We start from the raw sequence: 23,761 nt of genomic DNA on the forward strand, positions 1-23,761 counted from the left end.
CCACAAATTCCCAACTATCTAATGCGTTTTTCCAGTTCTCTGACAGTAAGCCCTCCAGATTCTTAAACTCAAGATTTTGAAACTAGTCTATGGATGGCTGGAGAATAATGAGTAGCCATTTTGTTAAAAGTGAGATTAGCAAGTATTAGAGATGTGGTAAAACAAATTAGCACCTAATTGAAGGCTTTAGGAGGATGAAAATTTTGCTTAAAAACAAAAATTAAACAAAACACAAAAGCAAACAGTAGGTACTTTGTGTTGGGGATAAATACTGAAGGTGAAGCCACCTGCTCTCTATAATTCACTTCCCAGGAGAAAACATTCCTATTGGGACTCATTTAAGGGTTTTACTAATTAAGAAAAAACATTAAAGATCTTTTGTATGTGCTTGAACCAAAATATTTTGCTATCACCTGCTTTATTATTTTTTTCCAGCATGCAAACACCTTGAGAAGAGAAAAAATTTCTTCCTAAATTTCAGGTGCAAAAACCCATGACAGATTTTAAACAGATAAAACAGGCTTCTCAACCTCAACACAACTGATGTTTAGGGCCTGATAATTCTCTGTTTGGGGGACTGTCCTATATATTGTAGGATGGTTGGCAGTGCCTCTGGCCCCTTAACACATTCTCTCTTCTCCCCATTCTAGCTGTGACAACCAAAATGTTTCTAGACATTGCCAAAGGTCCCCTGGAGGCAAAACTGCCACCAGCTGAGAACCACTAGAATAGAAAATAATGGTGTAAATAATCTGTCTTAACCATAAAATGGTGATCTGGTTTATTACACTTACATCTTTCCAAAATTACATTGACATCCTCACTTTCTCTTTTGGGGACTTCTGAATATCAATGCCACATGCATGGGCTTGTTCAATAACATGATAGCACAGATGCAGATTAAATACCTACATATGCTGGATGCATATCTGCATTGTAATAATTTTCATTTATCTGAATGTTACAAATTTTGCTTTATCATTTTTGACAGCCTGTTCAAAAAAATCCCTCAAATGACATAGGAAATGTTACTTTACCTCTTGCCTTGTCCCATTCAAATGGACTGTTTCCAAGAGTTGTCTTTGTAGATCAACCCAATAGATTCTTTCTTCATTGTAATGAAAATCCATGGTCACTGATACGCCAGCATCTGCCACCAATCATTCATAATTCGTTCCTTCCAAGTCAATCCTAAAGATACTATTTTCATGGGAGAAAATTAAGAAGGGCACAGGACCTGCATGGAAAGAAACCAAACAGTATATTTTCAATGCTCTTTTGTCTGATTTAGACAAAATACTTCCCCATGACAAATAACACAAGCAGAAATAATTTTTAAGTCATGATTTTATATTTTAAATAAATACCTCTTTATATAAATACCTCTTTAAATAAATATCCTCTTGTTTAGAGGATAAAGAATTCCTGTAGATGTTCACAATTAGTTTTGTAAATCATCTCCACAAATTGATTGTAAGAAATGAACGTTGCCAACTTATGAAAAGAAAAACAACTGTTTGAAGAGAAAGACACTTCCTAGCTTAGTAATATTATATATTCAAAAAGAAACCACCTACTGTATTCTGTTATACAGAGGGGCTGTATGAGTGTCAAATCTAATTAGGTAAATCAGAAATAAAATTACAGATATTACTGTTTGGGAAATGGATCTCTCCCTCCTCTAGTCTTACCTTATGAATAGAGCCTCCAGGTTACTGACAGAGAAGAACATGGTGAAACCTAGAGGTCTTAAGTAGAAGCAGGAAAAACTGAAATGCTGTCTATGAAAGCTCTGAAATAGTTTGTTCCTGTTAACATTGCCACATAAAATTTAGGACTCCCCCCCAAAAAAAAATTTAGGACTCCCAATTAAATTCAAATTGCATATATATTGCATGGGACATCTTTTATCTTTAATAATTGTTCCCTGCTTACCTGAAATTCAAAACTCAAGTAACTGAGTGGCCTATATTTTTATTTGCCAAATCTGAGTAGTGGACCTCACTGGACATCTTGATTTCTACAAGGCCTTGCCCTGTATCCTAATCCCATACCTGAGACTGTTCTGTTCTAGGTGATGACCATCTACCCGGTCTGACTCCCACGTACTCAGTACCTGCTTGGGAATCTGATATCTTTCTCTGGAAATTTCAGCAGAAATTCTAGCTGACCTCACAAAGAGCTTGCCTGTGATGCTCCAAGACAGGGGACAATTTCAATCTCTGCAGCCAGGATTAGAAAAGGTTGGTTTTCTTGATCTTTCCTGACTGAGGGTGGAGAGGCTTCTGCCACTCTGCCTTTAGATAACAATACCAGGTAACCACAAAGATAAGTGGGGGTTAGGAAAGAATTCCAACATATTCTCACTGCCCTGCCAGGGTGACTCCATTCTGTTTTAATATTTTCACCAATAGGAACAAAGTCAAAGAAATTAGCAGACCTATCAAAGTAATAAAAGCAGAATCTACCCTATGGTAGTTATTTTACTAACAATAATAATAGTGAACTTTCACATCCTGATCTCATTTACCCTTAATATAACAACATGGGCTATATAGGCCATATACTACATTTGATGAATCAAAGAGAAAAAAAGAAATCTGAAAAACACTGTAATCCATAAAAAACAAACCATAGCATTAACCTTAACAGCTTTTCAAAAATATTTATAAAAATACTAAATATAACAAATATTATCTTAAGATTTTTCTCATTCATGGGTGAATTCTAGCACCCAGGGTTTTATACCAGCTCTCAGAACTAGAAGACCTAGACATTATCTAGCTCAGTGTTTCCCAAAATTGTTCAAAAGAATCACACAGGGTGTTGTGTGTCTTTGGCAGATCACTTCCCTGGAGATTCCAATTCAGTAAGGGTTGGGCTGAAGACTAGGAATCTGTTTTTTGAATAGATAATCCAGGTGATTCTTTTATCCTACTGAATTTGGAAATCATAGATCTAGTTCAGATGAGGAACTCGACGATGCTTCCCAAAGTCCCACCAACAGTTGGTGGCAGAGTTAGATTTAGAATTCAGGTACTATCTTCCCAATCTAGCACTCTCTCCTGCCTCACTCTGGGTTGTCATGAGTTAAGACATCACAATCTTCATTTTACTCAAGTAACTCATTTTATTTCTGCTCCCCTCCAAACGCCATCCCTATATTGTCAGCATTGTTTTATGTAAACCAGAGCCTAGGCTGAGTATTGTAAAAATGAATTATAATATGATTTAAAAGAAAGTTAAAAGACTAGTCCTAGTGAAATAGTCATTAGTATGTACTATGCTGGAAATGATAAATATGTTAGCAGTTTTTAAGACCTGTCAAGGACTCGTAACACGGGTGTGTGGTACAGTCTGTGGATGTGTCAGCAGGATGTGCAAGTCTGAACAAGTAAATTTTCCCATGTCAAAGCCTACAGCGTTTATTTTGGGTGCAGTTCAGTGAGAAGAAAGTGCATAGAAAATCACCTCTAAGCAGTGCAAACCCAAAGACTGCAAATAGGTCCCAGCAAATCAAATGGAAATTCTGACTTCTCAACCTGGGGATTAGTAGGAGATCTTCAGGAATTAGAAAGGAGTCCAGGATGTTTGGAGCACCTTGAAGATCTGGGACTTCCATAGCACAGAGGTTAATCACAAAAAGCGGGGTTTTGATTGAAAGGGTTGGGGGTGGGTAGGCGGCAATACTTCACAACCAGCACCCCTTCATTTGCTCTGCATCTGGGAGAGTGGCCCCACCCAGGTAAATGAGAAGAGGAATCAACTGTCTACTTTGGGCCTTGGGGGCGAAAGTTCATGGGACCAAGTGAACACATTAAGGATACTGGCAAGCATATTAGCAAGACACCTTCGTCTTCTCAGGCCTACAAGGTCGCTTGCCGTCAACATCACAGGTTTCCTGCTCTAAATCTGGAGACAAACTGAAGAAGTCTCACAGGACAAAAGAGAAAATAGAGCTCTGGATCTTCAGGATTCAATGACACCCTGAGAAAAGAATGTAGATTTAAACTGATGGGTCTGGTATAAAAAAACCTGATGCCTCCTACCTACTCCTGCCTAAGCTCCCGATAGGAGTGATTTGTTTCTTCCCAGCAAGGAGCTTACTTGAATATTATCTGTGTTTTATGAAGTACAAAAGTTTTATTTCACTCTAAAAGTCTATCCTCATCTTTTTCCAATTACAGGACTTAAAAGGATATGCATTTACTTTTTGGGAAATCACAGCTTTCTTCTCAACTTATTCATTAGGGTCAAAACTCAGGACAGGTGAGAGAGAAGCTGGGCGGCTCAGAAGTCATACACTGAATACAAACAGCTCATACAACTCAATAACCAAAAATACCCAGACAGCTCAATCAAAAAATGGGCAGAAGACCTGAATAGACATTTCTCCAGAGAAGAAATATAGATGGCCAACAGGCACAAGAAAAGATGCTCATCATTGCTAATTATTAGAAAAAAGCAAAGTAAATAGGAAGGAGAAAGATATCAGTTCATACCAGTCAGAATGGCCATCATTAAAAAGTCTGCAAATATTTTTGAGATTAATCCTTTGTCTGTTTCTTCATTTGCTATTATTTTCTCCCAATCTGAGGGCTGTCTTTTCACCTTACTTATAGTTTCCTTTGTAGTGCAAAAGCTTTTAAGTTTCATTAGGTCCCATTTGTTTAGTTTTGCTTTTATTTCCAATATTCTGGGAGGTGGGTCATAGAGGATCTTGCTTTGATTTATGTCGGAGAGTGTTTTGCCTATGTTCTCCTCTAGGAGTTTTATAGTTTCTGGTCTTACATTTAGATCTTTAATCCATTTTGAGTTTATTTTTGTGTATGGTGTTAGAAAGTGTTCTAGTTTCATTCTTTTACAAGTGGTTGACCAGTTTTCCCAGCACCACTTGTTAAAGAGGTTGTCTTTTTTCCATTGTATATCCTTGCCTCCTTTGTCAAAGATAAGGTGTCCATAGGTTCGTGGATTTATCTCTGGGCTTTCTATTCTGTTCCATTGATCTATATTTCTGTCTTTGTGCCAGTACCATACTGTCTTGATGACTGTGGCTTTGTGGGAGAATGTGAGGGTGGGATATTTCAAAAGAACAGCATGTATACTATCTATGGTGAAACAGATCACCAGCCCAGGAGGGATGCACGAGACAAGTGCTCCGGCCTGGTGCACTGGGAAGACCCAGAGGAATCGGGTGGAGAGGGAGGTGGGAGGGGGGATCGGGATTGAGAATACATGTAAATCCATGGCTGATTCATATCAATGTATGACAAAACCCCTGGAAAAAAAAATAATAATAATAATTAAAAAAAAAATTAATAAAAAAAAAAAAAAGAAGAAAATTCAAAAAAAAAAAAAGAAGCAATTGTAATTCACATTTTTCCAGGTCTCCTCTCACTTTTATGTTAGTGAGGTTCTTGCAATAAAAACCATATCGAGAAAAACTGCAAAAAAAAAAAAAAAAAAAAAAGTCTGCAAATAACTAATGCTGAAGAGAGTATAGAAAAAAGGGAGCCCTCCTACACTGTTATTGGGAATGTAAACTGGTGCTGCCACTATGGCAAAAGAGTATGGAGGGCCCTCGGAAAACTAAACATAAAATCATCATGTGATCCTGCAATCCCACTCCTGGGCATATGTGCAGAGAAAACCATAATTCAAAAAGATCCATGTGCCCATATATTCATAGCAGCGCTATTCACAATAGCCAAGATACGGAATGTCCGTTAACAGATGAATGAATAAAGAAGATGTGGTACACATATACAATGGAATACACTCAGTCATAAAAAGAATGAACTAATACCACTTGTAGCAATATGGTTGGACCTAGAGATTATCATAGTAAGCAAAGTAGGAAAGAAAAAGAAATACCACATGGTATCACTTATATGTGAAATCTAAAATACAATACAAATGAACATAACTACAAAACAGAAGCAGACTCACAGACCCAGAGAACAGACTTGTAGTTGTCAAGGCGGGGTGCTAGGGGAGGGATGGGGAGGGAAGGATTGGGAGTTTAGGATTAGCAGATGCAAACTATTATATATAGGATGGATAAACAACAAGGTCATACTATATAGCATGGGGAATTATATTCAATATCCTGTGATAAACCATAATGGAAGAGAGCATAAATATATATGTATAACTGAATCACTGTTGTACAAGCAGAAATTAACACAACACTGAAAATCAGCTATACTTCAATAAAATTTTTTAGAAAATAATAACATATCTAGAAACGTGAGAAAAGAGATGTGAACTTAAATTGTTACCAAACCAAACCTGGGTCTGCTCGCCTGCATGCAGTAAGGCCCATCTGCTGACATCAGGTTGTGGTGAAGGACAGCACAGCGTTCATTGTAGGAAGCCATACAAAGCCTGGAACAGCTAGTGCTCAAAAACCCTGTCCTCCCCATGGCTTTCTGCAGAGCATTTATAATGGAACGTGAGGGGGGATGTCCCAGACTGTGAGATCAGCTCACACACAATTCTCTGATTGGTGAGGGAACGGGGCAGTGTCCCAGGGGTTAACAACATCAATCCTTAGGCTCCAATAGGTGTGTGTAGGGAGGGCTACGTGCTCATGGTCATCAAATAATTAATTACTTCCATTTGGTGTGTGTGTGGGGGGGTTAATACCTGTAAAACAGCTCAGGAAATGTGCATCAAATCTGTTATCTAGGTACTTCAGAGAGGAGCTGAAGCAAAGGGGAAGGGGAAAGGGTCTGTTGCAGGAAGGTCCCATCGGGTCCTACTCAGTTACAAAATCTTAATTCTGCAAGAAAAGCTCTGAAAAATGTGAAGATTGCCACTCTAGACCCTGAATGGTGGTAAAACGGTGGTAAAAATCACCTGACGCAACAAATAGCCCCTCCCTGACGCTCAACCACTTTCTCATCAGCTAAAGAGGATTCATTACCAGGTCCTCAAGACAGTAAGTGAGGCTAGCAAGTTCTACAAAATTAACTTGTTCAACAGAGTTGCTCAGTCTTTCCTATGCTGTCATACACTTTGATTGTTCAAGAGGGTGGGTGGTGACTATCACCATAATAGTAACAGCCAACCTCTTGAGTGTTACCTCTGGGGTAGCACATTAAATGCATTATTTGGTTTCACTGGGTAATGGTAGGAAGTAGGTGCTCTTGGCATCTTCATTTTACAGAAGAACAAACTGAAGTTTAGAGCTGTTAACTTGCTAAAAGTCCAATAAATAACAACTGGAGTTTTAAAGCCATGTCTTTCTGATCACAGAGTTTAACTTTTAAATATCATGCTTATCCTGAACTGAATTCATCAGGAATTCATTGTTTAGCATCTTGTAGATCATATCTGTCCAGACACCCACTTTGGGTCACATGTTCTAGGCATCTCACCAAAAGGCTGGGTTCTCCGCATCCATCCATGTTCTAGGAACTAAACAGAAAGTGGGTCCTTTCAATGGATTCCATAATTATATCACCTGGATATTTTTATACCTAATTCCATAATATATTACAACCCACATATAATGTAATCCCTGCATTCATGGCCCCTTTCTCCAGCTTGAAAGCCATCAGCGTATCATCTTAAAATGTCTCTCTGCTTCGATCATCTCCCTCCTCCTCTGACATTCTGGCCTCCCTCTCATAAGGATGCTGGTGAGTACATTTGGGATCCACCAAAAGTCCAGAATAATTGCCCTATCTCAAGATCACATTTGTGAAGTCACTTTTGCTATGTCAAGTCACATTCACAAGTCCCAGGAATTAAGACATAGATATATTTGGGGTCCCTATTTAGCCTGAAACAATTAACAATGGTGAATATCTTTTCATGTACTTATTTACCATCCTTATATCCTTTTGGTGAATATATCTGTTTAAACCTTTTGCTCATGTTTAATTAGATTATTTATTATTATTGCATTTGAAAGGTTTTTTTTTTTTTTTTTAATATATGTTGAATACAAGTCCTTTGTCAGATGTATGTGTGTGCTCAGTCCCTCAGTCATGTTCAGCCCGCCAGATTCCTCTGTCTATGGAATTTCCCAGACAAGAATACTGGAGTTGGTTGCCATTTCCTACTCCAGGGGATCTTCCCGCCTAAGGAATCAAATCTGAGTCTCTTGTGTCTCCTGCATTGGCAGGCAGATTCTTTACCACTAAGCCACCTGGGAATCCCCCTCTGTCAGACACATGCTTTGCAAATGTTTTCTTCCAGCACATGGCATGTGTTTTCATCCTCTTGACATTGCCTCTTGTAGAGCAGAAGTTTTAATTTTGATGAGATACAATTTGACAAAATTTTTCCTTTGTATATATTATGCTTTTGGTGTGTCATTTCTAAGAAGTCTTAATTCCAGGACATAAAGATTTCTGTTTTCTTCTAAAAGCTTTAAACTTTTACACCTTACATTTAGAGCTATGATCCATTTTGAGTTAACCTTTGTATAAGGTGTGCAGTTTAGGTTGAGGTTAATTATTTTGCTTGTGGATGTCTAATGGATTCAACATCGTGTTGAAAAGACTATCCTTTTTCTGTTGAATTGCTTTGGCATCTTTGTCAAAGATCAAGTGACTATTTTTATGTAAGTCTATCTCTGGACTTTCTAGTCTGTTCCATTAATTTCTGTGTCTATCACTATGCTAATACCACAGCTCAATATAACTTTTTAAAAAAACTAATGATAATGCAGTTCTGGGGACTTCCCTGCTGGTCCAGTGGTTAAGACGCTGCTTGCAGTGCCAGGGATCCAGGTTCAGTCTCTGGTCAGAGAAGCAGATACCACATGCTGCAACTAAAGATCCTGTATGCCGCAGCAAAGACTGAAGATCCCACATGCCGCAACTAAGACCTGGCAAGGCCAAACAAATAAATAGATATTTTTAAAAATAATGCCATTTTGAAGAACAGTGAACACTGTTAGAAGGTTCCTATGCTATAGGTAATTGTTCATCTTAAGTAAGCGGGCTTATCCCTCAGCTCATCAGCATAAACTATGCTCAATTTTATTTAAAGATTGATGCTACCAGACTAAAATGCATTCCCTTAACATTAAAGCATTAGAAATTTTTCCAGATGTCACACACACACACAGCAAAGACTCAGAAGTCACTCTCTTGACCTATTCTCTGAGTTTTGACCTTATATTTTCTATTTTCTGCTGGACATTTCCAACTGGGGATGTTGCACAGCCCCAAAAGTCTTTTTGCATGTTGTAAATTGAGAGTATGTGTCACTTTCTGATTCATTTGCATCTACTGAAAAAATTAAATATGAGATGTACTTAGTCACTCAGTTGTGTCTGACTCTTTGCGACCCCATGGACTGTAGCCCGCCAGGCTCCTCTGTCCATGGGGATTCTCCAGGCAAGAATACTGGAGTGGGTTGACATGCCCTCCTCCAGGGTGAATACGATATAGGAATTCAAAATTTTGGTTTAAAGTTCATTGTGTTTTGCTATTTAGTCTTTGATAACTGTAATAGACAAAAAAGGTATTCACAATTATATCTATATCAAATACAAGAAAATGCTTCACTGGCTGTATTTACAAAATCATAAAATAGGCCTTTTAAATTATATCTATCAGCTATTCACAAATTTTATTGAATTAGACTAGCAAATTTCTGCCTTCCTATAACTTTAGTAAATATAAACTGACCAGGTGTTGCATTTTATATTTTAAGCAAGTGGAATTGAAGGGACAAAAATTCTTTATTTAGAAGTTTTTTAAAACAGTTTGGAATATTCTGCATACAGGAATAATTTTTAAAATGCCCGACATGAGTGTCTTTAATAAATGACATATTGACATTGATTCACCAACCAAATCACATGACCAAAAAAAAATTTCCAACGTCAGTTTTCAAACCACTTTCTTCATCATAAATTTCCTACAATCAGTAAATCATTTTCTCGCCAATTAGAATGTCACCTTTAACTTGGAGGGATAAATTTCTGTTGTTTTAGTTATTTTCTGAGTAGCACACCTGTGACATCAACTTATCACAGAAAAGGTTAAAAATAATTTAAATACTTGTCTCTTTTTAAAAAGAAAAATATGTAATATTTGATTATTGTCATAAGTGCTTTACTTCCAGATACTCTGCAGAAAGTATGTAGGGCAAATATTAACATTTTCATGGTTAATCCCTATTCAATATAAAGTATTATAGACTAATCTAGTTTAGTCTTGCTTTTATAGGAGTAACGACATCAGTGACATCCCACTGCACTTTGTACAATTCCAGTTCCAGTGTTTTTTATTACCTGTTTCCCTGAAAAACTGTGGAGACTGTACTGTAGGGTCCACTAGTATCTCACCCAAGAATTTTTGTTGAGTGGCTCTGCTGCCTCTGGGTGAACTATTTTTTTCATAATATATAAAGAAGTCAAGAAGTCATTGACAACTGAAAAAATTTCTTCTCTGATGCATGTTTCTTTTATTGCCTTATGAAAAGGTATCTCAGCTCTTTGTGCATTTCATTGCTGAAATAGAGAGGTGATACAAACGTGGCCAAGATCACTTGCACTGGAGACAGAATGCCCATGTTGAGTCTTTACTGACTCTGCTATTAGTTATAATAGCCGCATGACTTCCAATTCATTACTTAACCTCTCTGTGCGTAGGTTCCTTCATCTTGGAAATGGAAATGCTAATAGTATTTACTTCATAGGGTTATTATGAAGATTAAATAAATTCATGCCAAGTCCTTATAATTTTCCCCTACTTATAGTTAAGTTCTCAGTAAATGTTCACTAGTAGTCCCTAGAAAATACCATAACCTAGATATATCAGAAACACTTTTACTTTCACTCAAACTGTATTATATTTCTTAAAATTTTAGTAATGCTTTCTGTGAAGCTTTCAGTAGTATCTGCTGACAAAAGAACACATTTAATCTGTTGTTATGTGGTTTTCTATGTATTATTTTAGGCATGTTTTACCATAGTGGAAAGCAGGAAGAACAAGTATTTTCCTAATAGTATGAGGCTTTACTATTTTTGCTATAAAGTCAAGAACCTCAACGAAATCTTGTAACATTTTATCAGTAAGTTTAGTAAATGTAGTCTTACATATTGTAATTTTGAACATAATTGTGAAAATCATAAAAAGTCAATTTTCACCTTCTGGATTCTCATTATTAAATATCTTGCTTATCTTAAATCAAAACCACAATGAGGTACCATTACATGCCAGTCAGGATGGCTGCTATCCAAAAGTCTACAAGCAATAAATGCTGGAGAGGGTGTGGAGAAAAGGGAACCCTCTTACACTGTTGGTGGGAATGCAAACTAGTACAGCCGCTATGGAGAACAGTGTGGAGATTTCTTAAAAAATTGGAAATAGAACTGCCATATGACCCAGCAATCCCACTTCTGGGCATACACACTGAGGAAACCAGATCTGAAAGAGACACGTGCACCCCAATGTTCATCGCAGCACTGTTTATAATAGCCAGGACATGGAAGCAACCTAGATGCCCATCAGCAGACGAATGGATAAGGAAGATGTGGTACATATACACCATGGAATATTACTCAGCCGTTAAAAAGAATTCATTTGAATCAGTTCTAATGAGATGGATGAAACTGGAGCCCATTATACAGAGTGAAGTAAGCCAGAAAGATAAAGAACATTACAGCATACAGACATATGTATATGGAATTTAGAAAGATGGTAACGATAACCCTATATGCAAAACAGAAAAAGAGACACAGAAATACAGAACAGACTTTTGAACTCTGTGGGAGAAGGCGAGGGTGGGATGTTTCAAAAGAACAGCATGTATATTATCTATGGTGAAACAGACCACCAGCCCAGGTGGGATGCATGAGACAAGTGCTCGGGCCTGGTGCACTGGGAAGACCCAGAGGAATCGGGTGGAGAGGGAGGTGGGAGGGGGGATCGGGATGGGGAATGCATGTAACTCTATGGCTGATTCATATCAATGTGTGACAAAACCCACTGAAATGTTGTGAAGTAATTAGCCTCCAACTAATAAAAATAAATAAATAAATATCTTGCTTATCTTGATGGCTTCATTAGCTAATGTTTTGAGGCAAATTTTCACTTGTTTCAAGATTTATCACTAATAATATCTATAATAAGTGTAAATCCAAGACTTCCTTCTTGTTAATTTCTCGTTGTTGTTGTTGTTGTTTTTGTCAAATCTAAACATTTTTATCTCTTATGCAGTCAAAAAGGAATAAGGGGTCAGTGCTGCTCTTCCCTCATTATCCTCTTGGGCTTATTAGCATTATCTGTCATATTTATTTCCTTTGCAGGAGGGTTTTTAAGTCACTTGTTAGATTTTGTAAGAGTTAGCTTTGATAAACATCCATAAGTCATGAGGTAAACTGTAGCCTACCCTGTACCTCACCTTCTAAGCTGGGAACCTCACTGTCCCCTCAGGATAGAGGGCATCGTCAGTGATGTCATCACTGTCAGTCCTAACATACAACTGATGTTTAATAAATATCTGTTGAGTTGATTTAAATTAATTCATTGATGTAATTGGTGTATTTATAAGAGGACACAGTCCTACTTTCCAAGTGCTTTCAATATAGAGACCTACTAAGGAACTTTCCCTAAGCCAAATTAACATTATTAATACGTTTCAGTAGAAAGAAGTAATGAAATCATTGGTGGGCTTTCAACAATCAGTTGTGGGAGGCAGCATGTTCTTGGTAAATTCTGTACAATGAATTGAGGGTCCTGGGTTCTAGTTCTCTTAGGATCCTGGTGAGTTACCTCATCTCTCTGGATTTGAACCTCTCATCTGTAACATGAGGCAGTTGAGTTAGATGATTTTGAAGATCCTTTCTAGTCTAACACATCAATTCCTACCCTGCCTGTCTTACAGAACTCAATAGTTTCCCTGTTTGCAGCATTTTTGTAAAGAAGCCTAAGCTTGTGGTAAATCGTAAATAGATGTTATCCATCTTAACCGCTATTTTCTGTGAAAGGTTTCCTCTCTCTGCTTCTCTAAACTTCAAATACCAAATCAATAATGTGTCATTATGAGCTCTGATAAAGAAAATAAAATAATAACCTAAAACAAACAACCTCCCCCAAAAGACAAAAAAAAGCTCAACTCTCTTAAAAGAAGTCTACAAAATTAACTGATTGATTAAATCTGTAAAAATTTATTAAAGGTAAAAAATTTGATATTGGTCTTATTTATAACTACACAATTATCTTCTCCTCCTACCTTTACAACAATATTCCCCACATCGAAAGGTTGAACAATTATTCGCCCATAGGTACTACATTCTGAGTGTTTCAAGACAGGCAGAAACAAAAAGAAAATAAGAAGTGTTGAAATTTAGGTATTTCCTAAGTTACCACTTCCATTATTCATATTCTACCAGAGAACATCCAGAATAAGATGATGCTAGGACCTGGCTCATGCCAAGAAACAAACTTCACATTTCTCTAAGAATTGTTTGAAAATCTGAAGAAACAGGTATTAGAAAACTTACACAAAGCAAAGGTGTTTCTAATATGCCTTATCTTACTGTGTTTGGTAGCACGATATATAATATTTAGTGGGAACACGCTGTGTGTCAGGCAAGATTCTAAGCACCTTATACAAATTTATTTAGTCTTCACAACAATCCTGTGAGCTAAGTATTAGCATCTCATATCAACTACATAATTAGACCTTATCCATTTCAAGAGTTGAGGCCTAGCAGGACCTGCCGGGCATGGTGCACTGACCAGGCATGGGAGGATTCCTTCACACAGTGCAAAGCGATAAGCGAGTGGGACATGGGAGTCACCACCTGTCTGAAATAGCTCCAGCTTTTCCTGGGACAAAATCAGTCCACTTGTGTAAAGCACCAACCAAAACTCACTCTGTCGAAAATATATCCTCTGTTTGAAAATGGCACTTTATCCTGTCTCTTTAGTAGCAAAAAACCTGGCCATTTCACATGTGTCAACATAATCTGCATTAAAGAGGAATATCCATGCAGAAGGTGCTTCTGTTTACCTTTCTGTTGCAGAAGATAACACCTTGATGTTGAAAGACAATCTCCTATTATCCTTTCATGAACCTTGTTGGGTGCTTTTTGAATGCACTGAGACTCACAATGGAAAGTTTTCTTCACATACCTTATTTTTTTTTTTCCCTCTTACATGAAAATTTTGCCATGATTAGAAGAGCCAAGAAATATAAAGGATTCAGATTTTTTTTCAAATGTGTTTTCCAAAACATAAGACTTTTAATCCACTTAGCGCTTTTAAAATTCTCAACAACGTTGGTTGAATCTTAAAAGATATACATTTCCATACACTGGGTAAATTACCATTCATGATAGTAATTTGTAAGTACTTTGTAATTTCCTTGCAAACCAAGAAAAAATTAAGTTCATATAGTAAACAGAATAATTGTAAGCTTCAGTGGGAAGGAAAGAAACACCAAAGATCCCCAGTAGGTTCTACCTCTGGGCATATTTTGAAACCTCATTAGGGAAGGACCCAAAATGCAGAGGATTGGTGTCAGCAGTCATATATTACAGTGTTGAGTTTCAAGAATCTTCCATCTTTGACCAGTTTATTCAAGGATAGTTTATAGAAGAAGAAAGATTCTTCTTCAAACTTCTGAAATTTTAACCGGAAAAGCATTGAAATGAATGAAATAAAAAACTATTTCTCAACTGACAAACCAGGTGCTAAAGAATAAGATAGCTGCTCTGAGATTGTTCGGGCTGTCTATATCCTAGCTACCAGGCATCCACAAAAAGAACCACCTCATGAATGAGATCTACTTACTACACACAAAGCTGGTCCGTAGCACCCTGATAGGCAGCTCTGAAGTGAGAAGCAGGTAATGTGTTTCTCTGAAAGCCTTCATCTATTCTACACTGGACGGGGCTCAGCAGTTAAATCAGTGCACACCATGAATCACCGGCACACTCACACAAACTCCAGGGCACTAAGTATCCTGGAAAATGCAGATGCTGAGTGACATTAGCATGGCTAGGCTTGGGAAAATCCCAAAATCAAGGTCATAAGTGAAGACAGCTACATACACCAATTCAAACTCCAGGCTTAGAAAGGTCAAGAGGTGATGAGAACAGACATTCCCGCCCTGTATTTAGCTAAAACGACTGAAATTTCTACACATTAACTAATTTCCAGCATCAAAGGAAAGCTTTGAGAGATGATGTTAAGGAAAAAGATCTCCTAGAGAAAAACACATTTGTATGTTTTAGTCTACAACTGCCCGCAGAGGTTAGTAACTTTGGCCATATAAAATAAAATAAAATATTTTCTGATACAGCAAGACCTTTTAAGAAATACAACAGTCCCTTCTATTTAAACTAATTTTTTCTTCTTCTACACCTGACAAAAACATCACTTATCCTTCCAGGCCCAGATCTCAGTCATCTTCTTGTCATGGATCCCAACAACTGGGACAGCTGGGGACGTGCCTGGAGTGATGGTGTACAAAGCCAATATTTATTAATATTATTGTTAAAAAAGAATCTCTACAAAATAAATCTTCATTCCTGGTTCACCTAATATCCAGGTAATACTGACTTCATGGTGAGTAGTATTAGCATTCTGGATGAAAGTACTGACCTATAGGCAAGAAGTAAATAGACAGTGGGGACAATTATGCTCTGATGGTCAAGGTTTTTGTTGTTGCTGCTATTTTTGTTCCTGGTTCTTTCTTACAGTTAATTTTAACATTAGAAACTATAACATAATGGAACTCACATTTTGTTCCCTAGCTCTAGGGTTGCTCAAATTTGGGGTTATTACTAAAACCTAACACTAAGCTGTTTTATGGAATTTAAGAGTGTCTTGAAAAATATTGAGGAATTCCTTGAAGAAAAGTACATTGTTTAATACTGGCCTGGACATTCTGAAAAAGTTTTCTAGCTATTCAGGCTAGTTATTGAGTCTTTTTTTGTTCAGAACAAACAAAACTGCTTCATTAAAATAACTGCTGAAATAGATTAGGCAATTTACATATATTGGAAAATTACTAGTTTCTTCTCCAGTTTTTCTCCACTACAATCAAACTGACTAAAATATTAAGAATGTTGGACTGATTTTAGAAGACTTATTTTCCAATTAAGGAATTTTTGTTTCCTTTCATCTGAGGTATAATGTTTGATTTTTTTAACTGTCTGGATTAAGAGACAATATGTAAAGTTAGTCTAAATAAATTAGCACAGTAGAACCTACACGTCAATGATAAAACTAAGAGAGGATCCATAGTAATTGCTTTGTAACCCAAACTGCTTGATTCCCCTAATAGTAGACCACTGACTAGGGAAGACCCTGCCTCTCTCAGCTTCACCCATTGGCACTCTCATCCGTTCTCCTTGCACGCTGACCATAACTCTGTGAGGGCCACGGCGCTTGTGGAAGACAGTCCCTCCTACCTGCACCCATTCTACCATTTCATCTGAAATGTGCGACTAGCCTTTTTCTTGTTTTCCTCGGTACAAGTGAGCTCAATCTCTAACTTTTCATAAAATCGTCTTTAAAAACCAGCGACTAATAGAAAGGGGCTTCCCTGAGGGTTCAGGAGTAAAGAATCTGCCTGCAAGGCAGGAGACTCAGGTTCAACCCCTGGGTCAGGAATATTCCCTAGAGGAGGAAATGGCAACCCACCCTAGTGTACTTCCCTGGAAAATCCCATGGATAGAGGGGCCTAGGGGGCTACAGTCCATGGAGTCACAGTCAGACACGCACCACACTGGTTTAATAGAAAATAGGAACAACCCACCTTAAAATGGCTGGCTAAGACCAGAGTCCTGCAGGTCTCCTCCATGGCAGTGCCCTGCCTCATTTCTGACGTGTCCACCAGGCCAGAGAAAGGACTCCCCCAACCCCGGAACTCACAGCCCCTTCCTAGCCCAAGAGTTCAGGAAAGGTCTCCTCTTCAGGTGGTATTCCTAACACCTGGGTCCTGTCTCCAAGATCTCCTCTGTTGTATCAAACTTAACCTTCTCCCATTGTGGAAAGAAAATTGTCAAGACTGGTTTAATCTGTGGCCAGAACTTCTGAAAAACACCTGATTTGTTTTTGCTACAACACTTCAGCATACTATTTAGTAATTTAAGGTTTTAAAATGATTATTTATAAATAGAGGCCTAGGATATGGTTTAAAAAAAAAAAAGCAGAGTTGGGGGAAGAAGATATCTACAATGTTCTACATAAGGATGTAAGTCATCTGAAATAGATGAAGAAGACCAAGATAAGAGAAATAGACGTAGACCAAGAGTCACTGAGAGCGAAAGAGGGGTGGGTAATATGGCAGGAGGGTCACACTCGAGAGAGATGACTGGTAACTAAGTCTTTTCCACAGAAAACAATGACTTGACTTTTAAGTACAAGAATGAAAACCATTTTGTTCTAGTTGTTTCATGTGCTGGATCAGGATGTGACCATGACTGTTTGTCTTGCCCTCAGCCTTCAGTTAAAGTCTGTACCCTCACAACCCAAAGCTCTTTTAAGAAATCAAGCAGGATGATGTGGGCATCAGGTGCTGGAGTGGGAAAACGACATGAAGGAAGCAAGCCACAGAGGCATGAGTGATCAGTGGAAGGACCAAGTGGACACAACCTTTCCTTCCACATCACCATCCCTGCCCAGCAATCCTCCAAGACAGAGGAGGGGAGAGGGGCTGGAGATGAGACTGTTCTTATTTTAAAATTCTAAGATACTATGGCCCCTGAAGGCCATAGAGCTTTGGAATTTATGAAACGCCAGTCCATTCTTAGGGATGTAGTCTGTTCTTCTGACCCTTACGGCAGAATTTCAGTGCAACCCTACCGTATGCAAGAGGGATCCTGGGGCACTAAGTTAGCCAACTGGGGAGATCTTAATTGCCACAATGACACACTGTGAGAAAAGGTATTCACTATAAATAACCTCCCTTTACTTGAAAAATAATTAGCAGTCCTTTTGCTTTTCTCTTCATGCTTGAGTGAAAGGAGCTGAGCTAATAAAGGATGTAACATTCATTCCATCATTCTACTACTTCTCCGAACAGTCTCCCCCAAGTAGGATGTGCACCACTTAGAGACTGGAACATTATTCTGTGGGAAAAAAAATGTTAGAAATAGTACGTGCTTCGTAATATTCATATCAGTGTATATAACTAATGTAAGTGATAAATAAAAGGGTATTGGGAGCATGTGTCCACATGTTAACTTTTTTAAAGTGGAAGGGAGTTTGGAGGTTACGGAAGGTAAAACAAACAAAAAAAAAAAACCCCAGCCATTTATACTATATAAGGAAATATGTCACTAGATTTTCATGAAGGCAAATCTGTAGATGATAAAGTAAGATTTTGAATTTAAAGCCAAATTACAGATCAATTTGCCTTTGATGGGAAGCACTTGCTGTACTCAAATAAGCAAATATTTCTCACCTTCTAACTTCTAAATTGAACACCAGATAAAAGGGACAGCCCACGACAAGCCCCAAAATGTAAATTCATTTAAAGAACTAATTTATTGTTTCTTTATATGCCCTCAACAATTTTACAACTCTTAAAAAAATTGGTTCCAAACATAGGAAAGAATACATAAGAGATTTAAATACATAGTGGCTTGTTTTTGCCGCTGTTTAAGTGACCACTGATAAGAAACCTAACAAGCAGGCTCACTTAGCACTCAGTGAAACTTTTTATCAGTTGATGTCACAGAAAGACAAATGCTGGAGCTGCAGCTCCACGAGGGCGCTCACTCAACCAGTTTGATTTGGTTTTGGGTTTTTAATAAACATTTCGTCTGAGCACAAAAATATAAGCTATGTATGTTGAAATTATTTTGAATACAAACTGTAATGTTATAGAAGTATTATCAGGTTTTTCAACATGGCATTTTTCCATGTGTAAAAGAAATTTAATTATTATAGAAGAAACTAAGTCATATCTATAAACTTGTTGTTGCTCAGTCATGTCTGATGCTTTGCGACCCCATGGATTGCAGCACGCCAGGCTTCCCTGTCCTTCACTATCTCCCAGAATTTGCTCAAACTCATGTCCATTGAGTCGATGATGTCATCCAACCACCTCATCCTCTGTCATCCCCTTTTCCTTCTGCCCTCAACCTTTCCCAGCATCAGGACCTTTACCAATGAGTTGGTTCTTCACATCAGATGGCCAAAGTATTGGAGCTTTAGAGAACACTACTCCTCCTACCACCAATAAAATAACGTTAACTACAATAAAAATATTAATAGAAGCTAAGATTTATCGAGGGGCTTCCTAGGTGGCACTAGTGGTAAAGAACCTGCCTACCATTGCAGGAGACCCAAGAGACACGGGTTAGATCCATGGGTGAGGAAGATACCCTAGAGGAGGGCATGGCAACCCACTCCAGTATTCTTGCCTGGAGAATCCCATGGATGGAGGAGCCTGGCGGGCTGCAGTGCGTATGGTCGCAAAGAGTTGGACACAACTGAAGTGACTTGGCATGCATGCACACAAGACTTATTGGGTGCTCATTACATGCCAGGCTCCATTTTATGCACTTTACCATTTTTATGCACTTCAGTCAGTTACGTGATAACTGAGCGGTCCTGAGCCCAGATTGCCCATTATGTCGGTTAGAAGCACCAAGGGAGGGTAATAAAAAAAAAAAAAAAAAACCATCAGAGGAGACTGTGATTCACATTGACCTGGTGCTAACCCCGCTGGTGGTTTAGCATGCAGCCAGAATTGAAAACAAATGCTTTAACACAATCCTGACAACAGTCCTGGGAGGAAGGGGTAATTATCTTTATTTTACAATGAGGACAATGAGACAAACAGTTCACAAGCAGCAGAACTGGGATCTGAACTCAGGCCAGCAGACTCCAAAATTGAAGCTCTTTACCACTAAGCTCTGTTACCCCCTCAAAGACCGGGAACCACTGAGGACTTAGGGGATGGTTTTATTCATGTGATATGCATAAAAGATCATTCCTGTAATTTCTGAGCAGTTAGATTTTTTTTTTTTGAAAAAGTTTTTGCATAACTCTAGCTGAAAAAATAAACCAGATTTTGATCATGGAATTACTCTGATTTGCACGTGACCGGGAAGCTGACCAAACCCTAGCCGGTGCTGAAATCAGTGATTTCACTGTTTACTGCTAAAGATGACCTCCCCAGATGACTGACTAGTGCTGAGGTTTGGCCCGCACTTCTTCGTCACTCCATTTACCAGGGAAGTTCATATAAATAATGCAGGCAGAGACATCAAACAGGAAAAGTTCCTCTTCAATTGCTATTTCTCCTCCAAGGAAAATAGGCTTGAAAGTTCAAAAGCCACTCGACAGAACTTTTCCTTATTGCTCTCCTTTTGCACTCTAGCCCAAACAGAAGCTAACAGAATACTCAGTGATTAAAATAAAAGAAGAAGAAGCAATAGCAGTAGGAGGCATGGGGGAGGGGAGAAATGAAAAGAAAACCCATGTCTGTGTTATCACTTGGCTTATCAGGCTCATAGTCACATGCAAGACAACATGGCATAAAGTTACCTGAATCAGACCACAAGGGATTCTTCCTCCTGGGTCAGGCTGGCCACAGGTGGTCTGTCTCAATGCCAAGGGTGAGGAATAAGGCAAGTAGAATTTAATTAGAGGAAAAATAGATGATGGTACCATATCTATTTAGAGAGGAGAAATACTATCCTCTGAAATGCATGGGCATAGGATGTGACCTGGGCAGTTATTGGCTAATATAAGACATGGAGTGTCAAGTAGAGGCTTTAAACTTTTGATTTGCAAGGAATGAGGGAGCAAAGAGTCAGAGGCACAAAGTGGCATCCAGACATTCCACCCTCCATGGGGTCTGTGCCATGTCACTGCAGTGTTCAAATAAGGCATCTTGTGACATGATTTGATCAAGGAGATTTAGCCAAGATATGGAGCCAAGAGGATATTTATTAAACACAATCTGCCAGACTCTGTGGTAAGTGCATTTCCCATATTATCCCATGGGATCCCCAAAACAATTCTGAAAGGGGGTATTATTATTTTTCAGCAATATTCCACTATGTGGCTGTGGTTTAGTCGCTAAGTCGTTTCTGACTGTTGTGATCCCATGGACTGCAGCCCACAGGCTCCTCTGTCCCTGGTATTCTCCAGGCAAGAATACTGCAGTGGATTGCCATTTCCTTCTCCAGGGAATCTTCCAGACCCAGGGATCGAACCCCGGTCACCTGTGCTGCAGGCAGTCTCCTGCATTGCAGATAGATCCTTTACTTGACTGAGCCACCAGGGAATTAGAATATAGTCCACTATAGCTCCAGTATTAACTAGGTAGCATAGATTTGAAATGAGGTATGTTTGCATCTAAAACCTCAGTTCCTCCCATTTTGTGACACAGTCCTCCTAACTCATTGTCTCTATCCTGGGCTTCAGGTTTATTTCTTCAACCAGCCTCAGTGAAGGCACTTTTGAGCCACCAGCAGGGACTAGTGAGAAGCATGAGGTGTAGGTTCCCTTGTTAGCAGTGAGTTCCTTGAGACTCTAAAGCCATGTACAGAAGTTCATTTGCATCTTATTTTTTCTCTCTCAGTTTCTGCTTCTTGACTGGTTCCCACTCTCTCTGTGCATCCATGCAGACGCCTGGCTATGGTCACTTGCCAATTACTCTCTCCCAACCCAAAGAGGGTCCAGGCCACCTGACAAAACTATGCTCAAAAGCTCTGCCTCCAACAGCTGAGTCACTGGCTCATGGGGTTATTTTGCTTTTTGTCATCTTTTTTTTTTTTTGGCTGCAGTGCACAACATGTGGAATGTTAGTTCCCCAACGAGACTAGGGGTGGAACCTGAGCCCCCTGCAGTGGAAGCATAGGAAATAACCACTGGACCTCCAGGAAAGTCCCTGTCATTCCTTTTTTGCCTTTATTGTTTAGGACGTGGATTATCAGGTCAGGGATACTCATTCACTCAGCAAGAATTTACTGAGTATAAACTATGACAGTGGATATGTTCTAGGTGCTGGGGACCCAGAGATAATCAGAACTCAGTCCTTCCTTCCATACCCTCGGGTTCTGCTCACCCGTTCCAGTGAGTGCTGCCTAGTGACAGAGCCTTGACTTCCTCATCCCCATAATTTCCTTTACAGGAGAGCCAGGACAGGAGACCAATGTCAGCAGTTTGGCTCGGAACTGTTACCTTTATTCCCATTACTTTGTGCTAATTTCCCGAGGCTTCTCTTTCTCTTCTGGAAAATTTACTGTTTCCCTCAATCTACCTCTTTTGGGGAGCCAGACCTCTTCTCAGAAGGGTAAAATGACAAGAAAGGAATATCGGGGCAGTTCATGCCCTTTAGTGAATGGAAATGACTGCCTTGTTTGAGCAACAGGTTGCAGAGCCACCAAGGATTAAAATAAATTCCTACTCAGGATTGCTATTTTGCATTCAGTAGAATTCCCATTTCCTCTTGATTAAGAACCCGTTCAATATGAGAGGGGTTGTGGCATATTATCATTTCTTAGCAGTTCCCAAAGTTACAATGCACCTGTTACTAAAACTGGCGCTGCATCAGAGCTTCAGAAACAGCTGTGGGGGAGAATGCAAGGAGGTTTAATTTGAAATTTAGCTTAACTTTCACAATGAAGGAATCACATTTGTTCCCAATTCCCTCCCCATTTTTCACTGGTTTTTAGCAACCTCTTAGTTCCTACACAAAGTTATCCAAAGGATGATATTTTTTTCTTTATGGCTTAGAGACAGTTTCAAAATTTTTTAAAAAGTCATCTGTTTCCACAATTTCCCATATAAAGCTGATCAACTAAGTATTTAATCACTCCTCACGTCAGAATCAAGACAGAGGTTTAACTAGTTAAAAATGAGACCTATTCACTCACACACAGAAGAATAGTTTGAATTATTATAGTTAGTCCTAACAGCCAATAGGATGTTATAGTCCTAACAGCCAATAAGGAAATAAACATGCATTGAAAACAAAAAGGAAGCAAATATACACATCCAAAGACAAATCGGAAACAAATGCCAAGTATACAAGATGGAATGAATAGGTATCAGAAGGTAGTTTCTGGGAAGACGTGAACTCCTTTTTTTTTTTTCCCATTTATTTTTATTAGTTGGAGGCTAATTACTTTACAATATTGTAGTGGTTTTTGTCATACATTGACATGAATCAGCCATGGATTTACATGTGTTCCCCATCCCGATCCCCCCTCCCACCTCCCTGTCCACCCGATCCCTCTGGGTCTTCCCAGTGCACCAGGTCGGAGCACTTGTCTCATGCCTCCAACCTGGGCTGGTGATCCGTTTCACGTGAACTCCTTTTGATTAGATTACTTACCCGCACAAGTAGAATTCTCATTTCTGGAGGGAGAGCCTTCAGGACAGTTCCAGTGCTGCAGGACTGAGAGGCTAACAAAACTAAATTTGAGAACTACCAGCAACACAACAACAAGGAAATGCAGCATGATGTTGGTGGGCTTGAACTCTCAATAGAAAACAAGCTGACGTTGCTTGAGCACAACCCAGGCCAGGTGGGTACATCTGACTCTCCGTGTGTCCACTCAGGTCGGCCTGCAGCCCTGGGGTATCTTTTCCTCTGTTGCTCTGCTGTTGCCCTCTTGCTCCTTCTCCTTCAACTCAAGACAGCATCCAAATGCAGCCTGAGGGGAAAGATTCAGTTTTGGGGAAGCTGGTAAGAAATACCTGACACCCTTATGACACATTTCAGAGTTGAACAGGCATGCACTGGAGGCCTGCCGCTGTCTTTACTGTGACAAGGCAGAGTTGCAAGGCCAAGGCTAGGAAAAGGAAAATAG

General features: G+C 39.0%; 1 protein-coding gene across 1 annotated transcript in view; it reads right to left on the reverse strand.

Moving 5' to 3' along the window:
• The window catches only part of EGF (epidermal growth factor), a 96,569-nt gene extending 73,159 nt beyond the window's left edge, over positions 1 to 23,410 (reverse strand). The window contains 2 exon segments of the mRNA XM_061164085.1: positions 1,038 to 1,237; positions 23,284 to 23,410. Of these exon segments, the coding sequence (XP_061020068.1) occupies positions 1,038 to 1,237; positions 23,284 to 23,410 (327 nt within the window).
• Between the last annotated feature and the right edge of the window lie 351 nt (positions 23,411 to 23,761).

Source organism: Dama dama, chromosome 17 (genome assembly GCF_033118175.1).
Source record: "Dama dama isolate Ldn47 chromosome 17, ASM3311817v1, whole genome shotgun sequence".
NCBI lineage: Eukaryota > Metazoa > Chordata > Mammalia > Artiodactyla > Cervidae > Dama > Dama dama.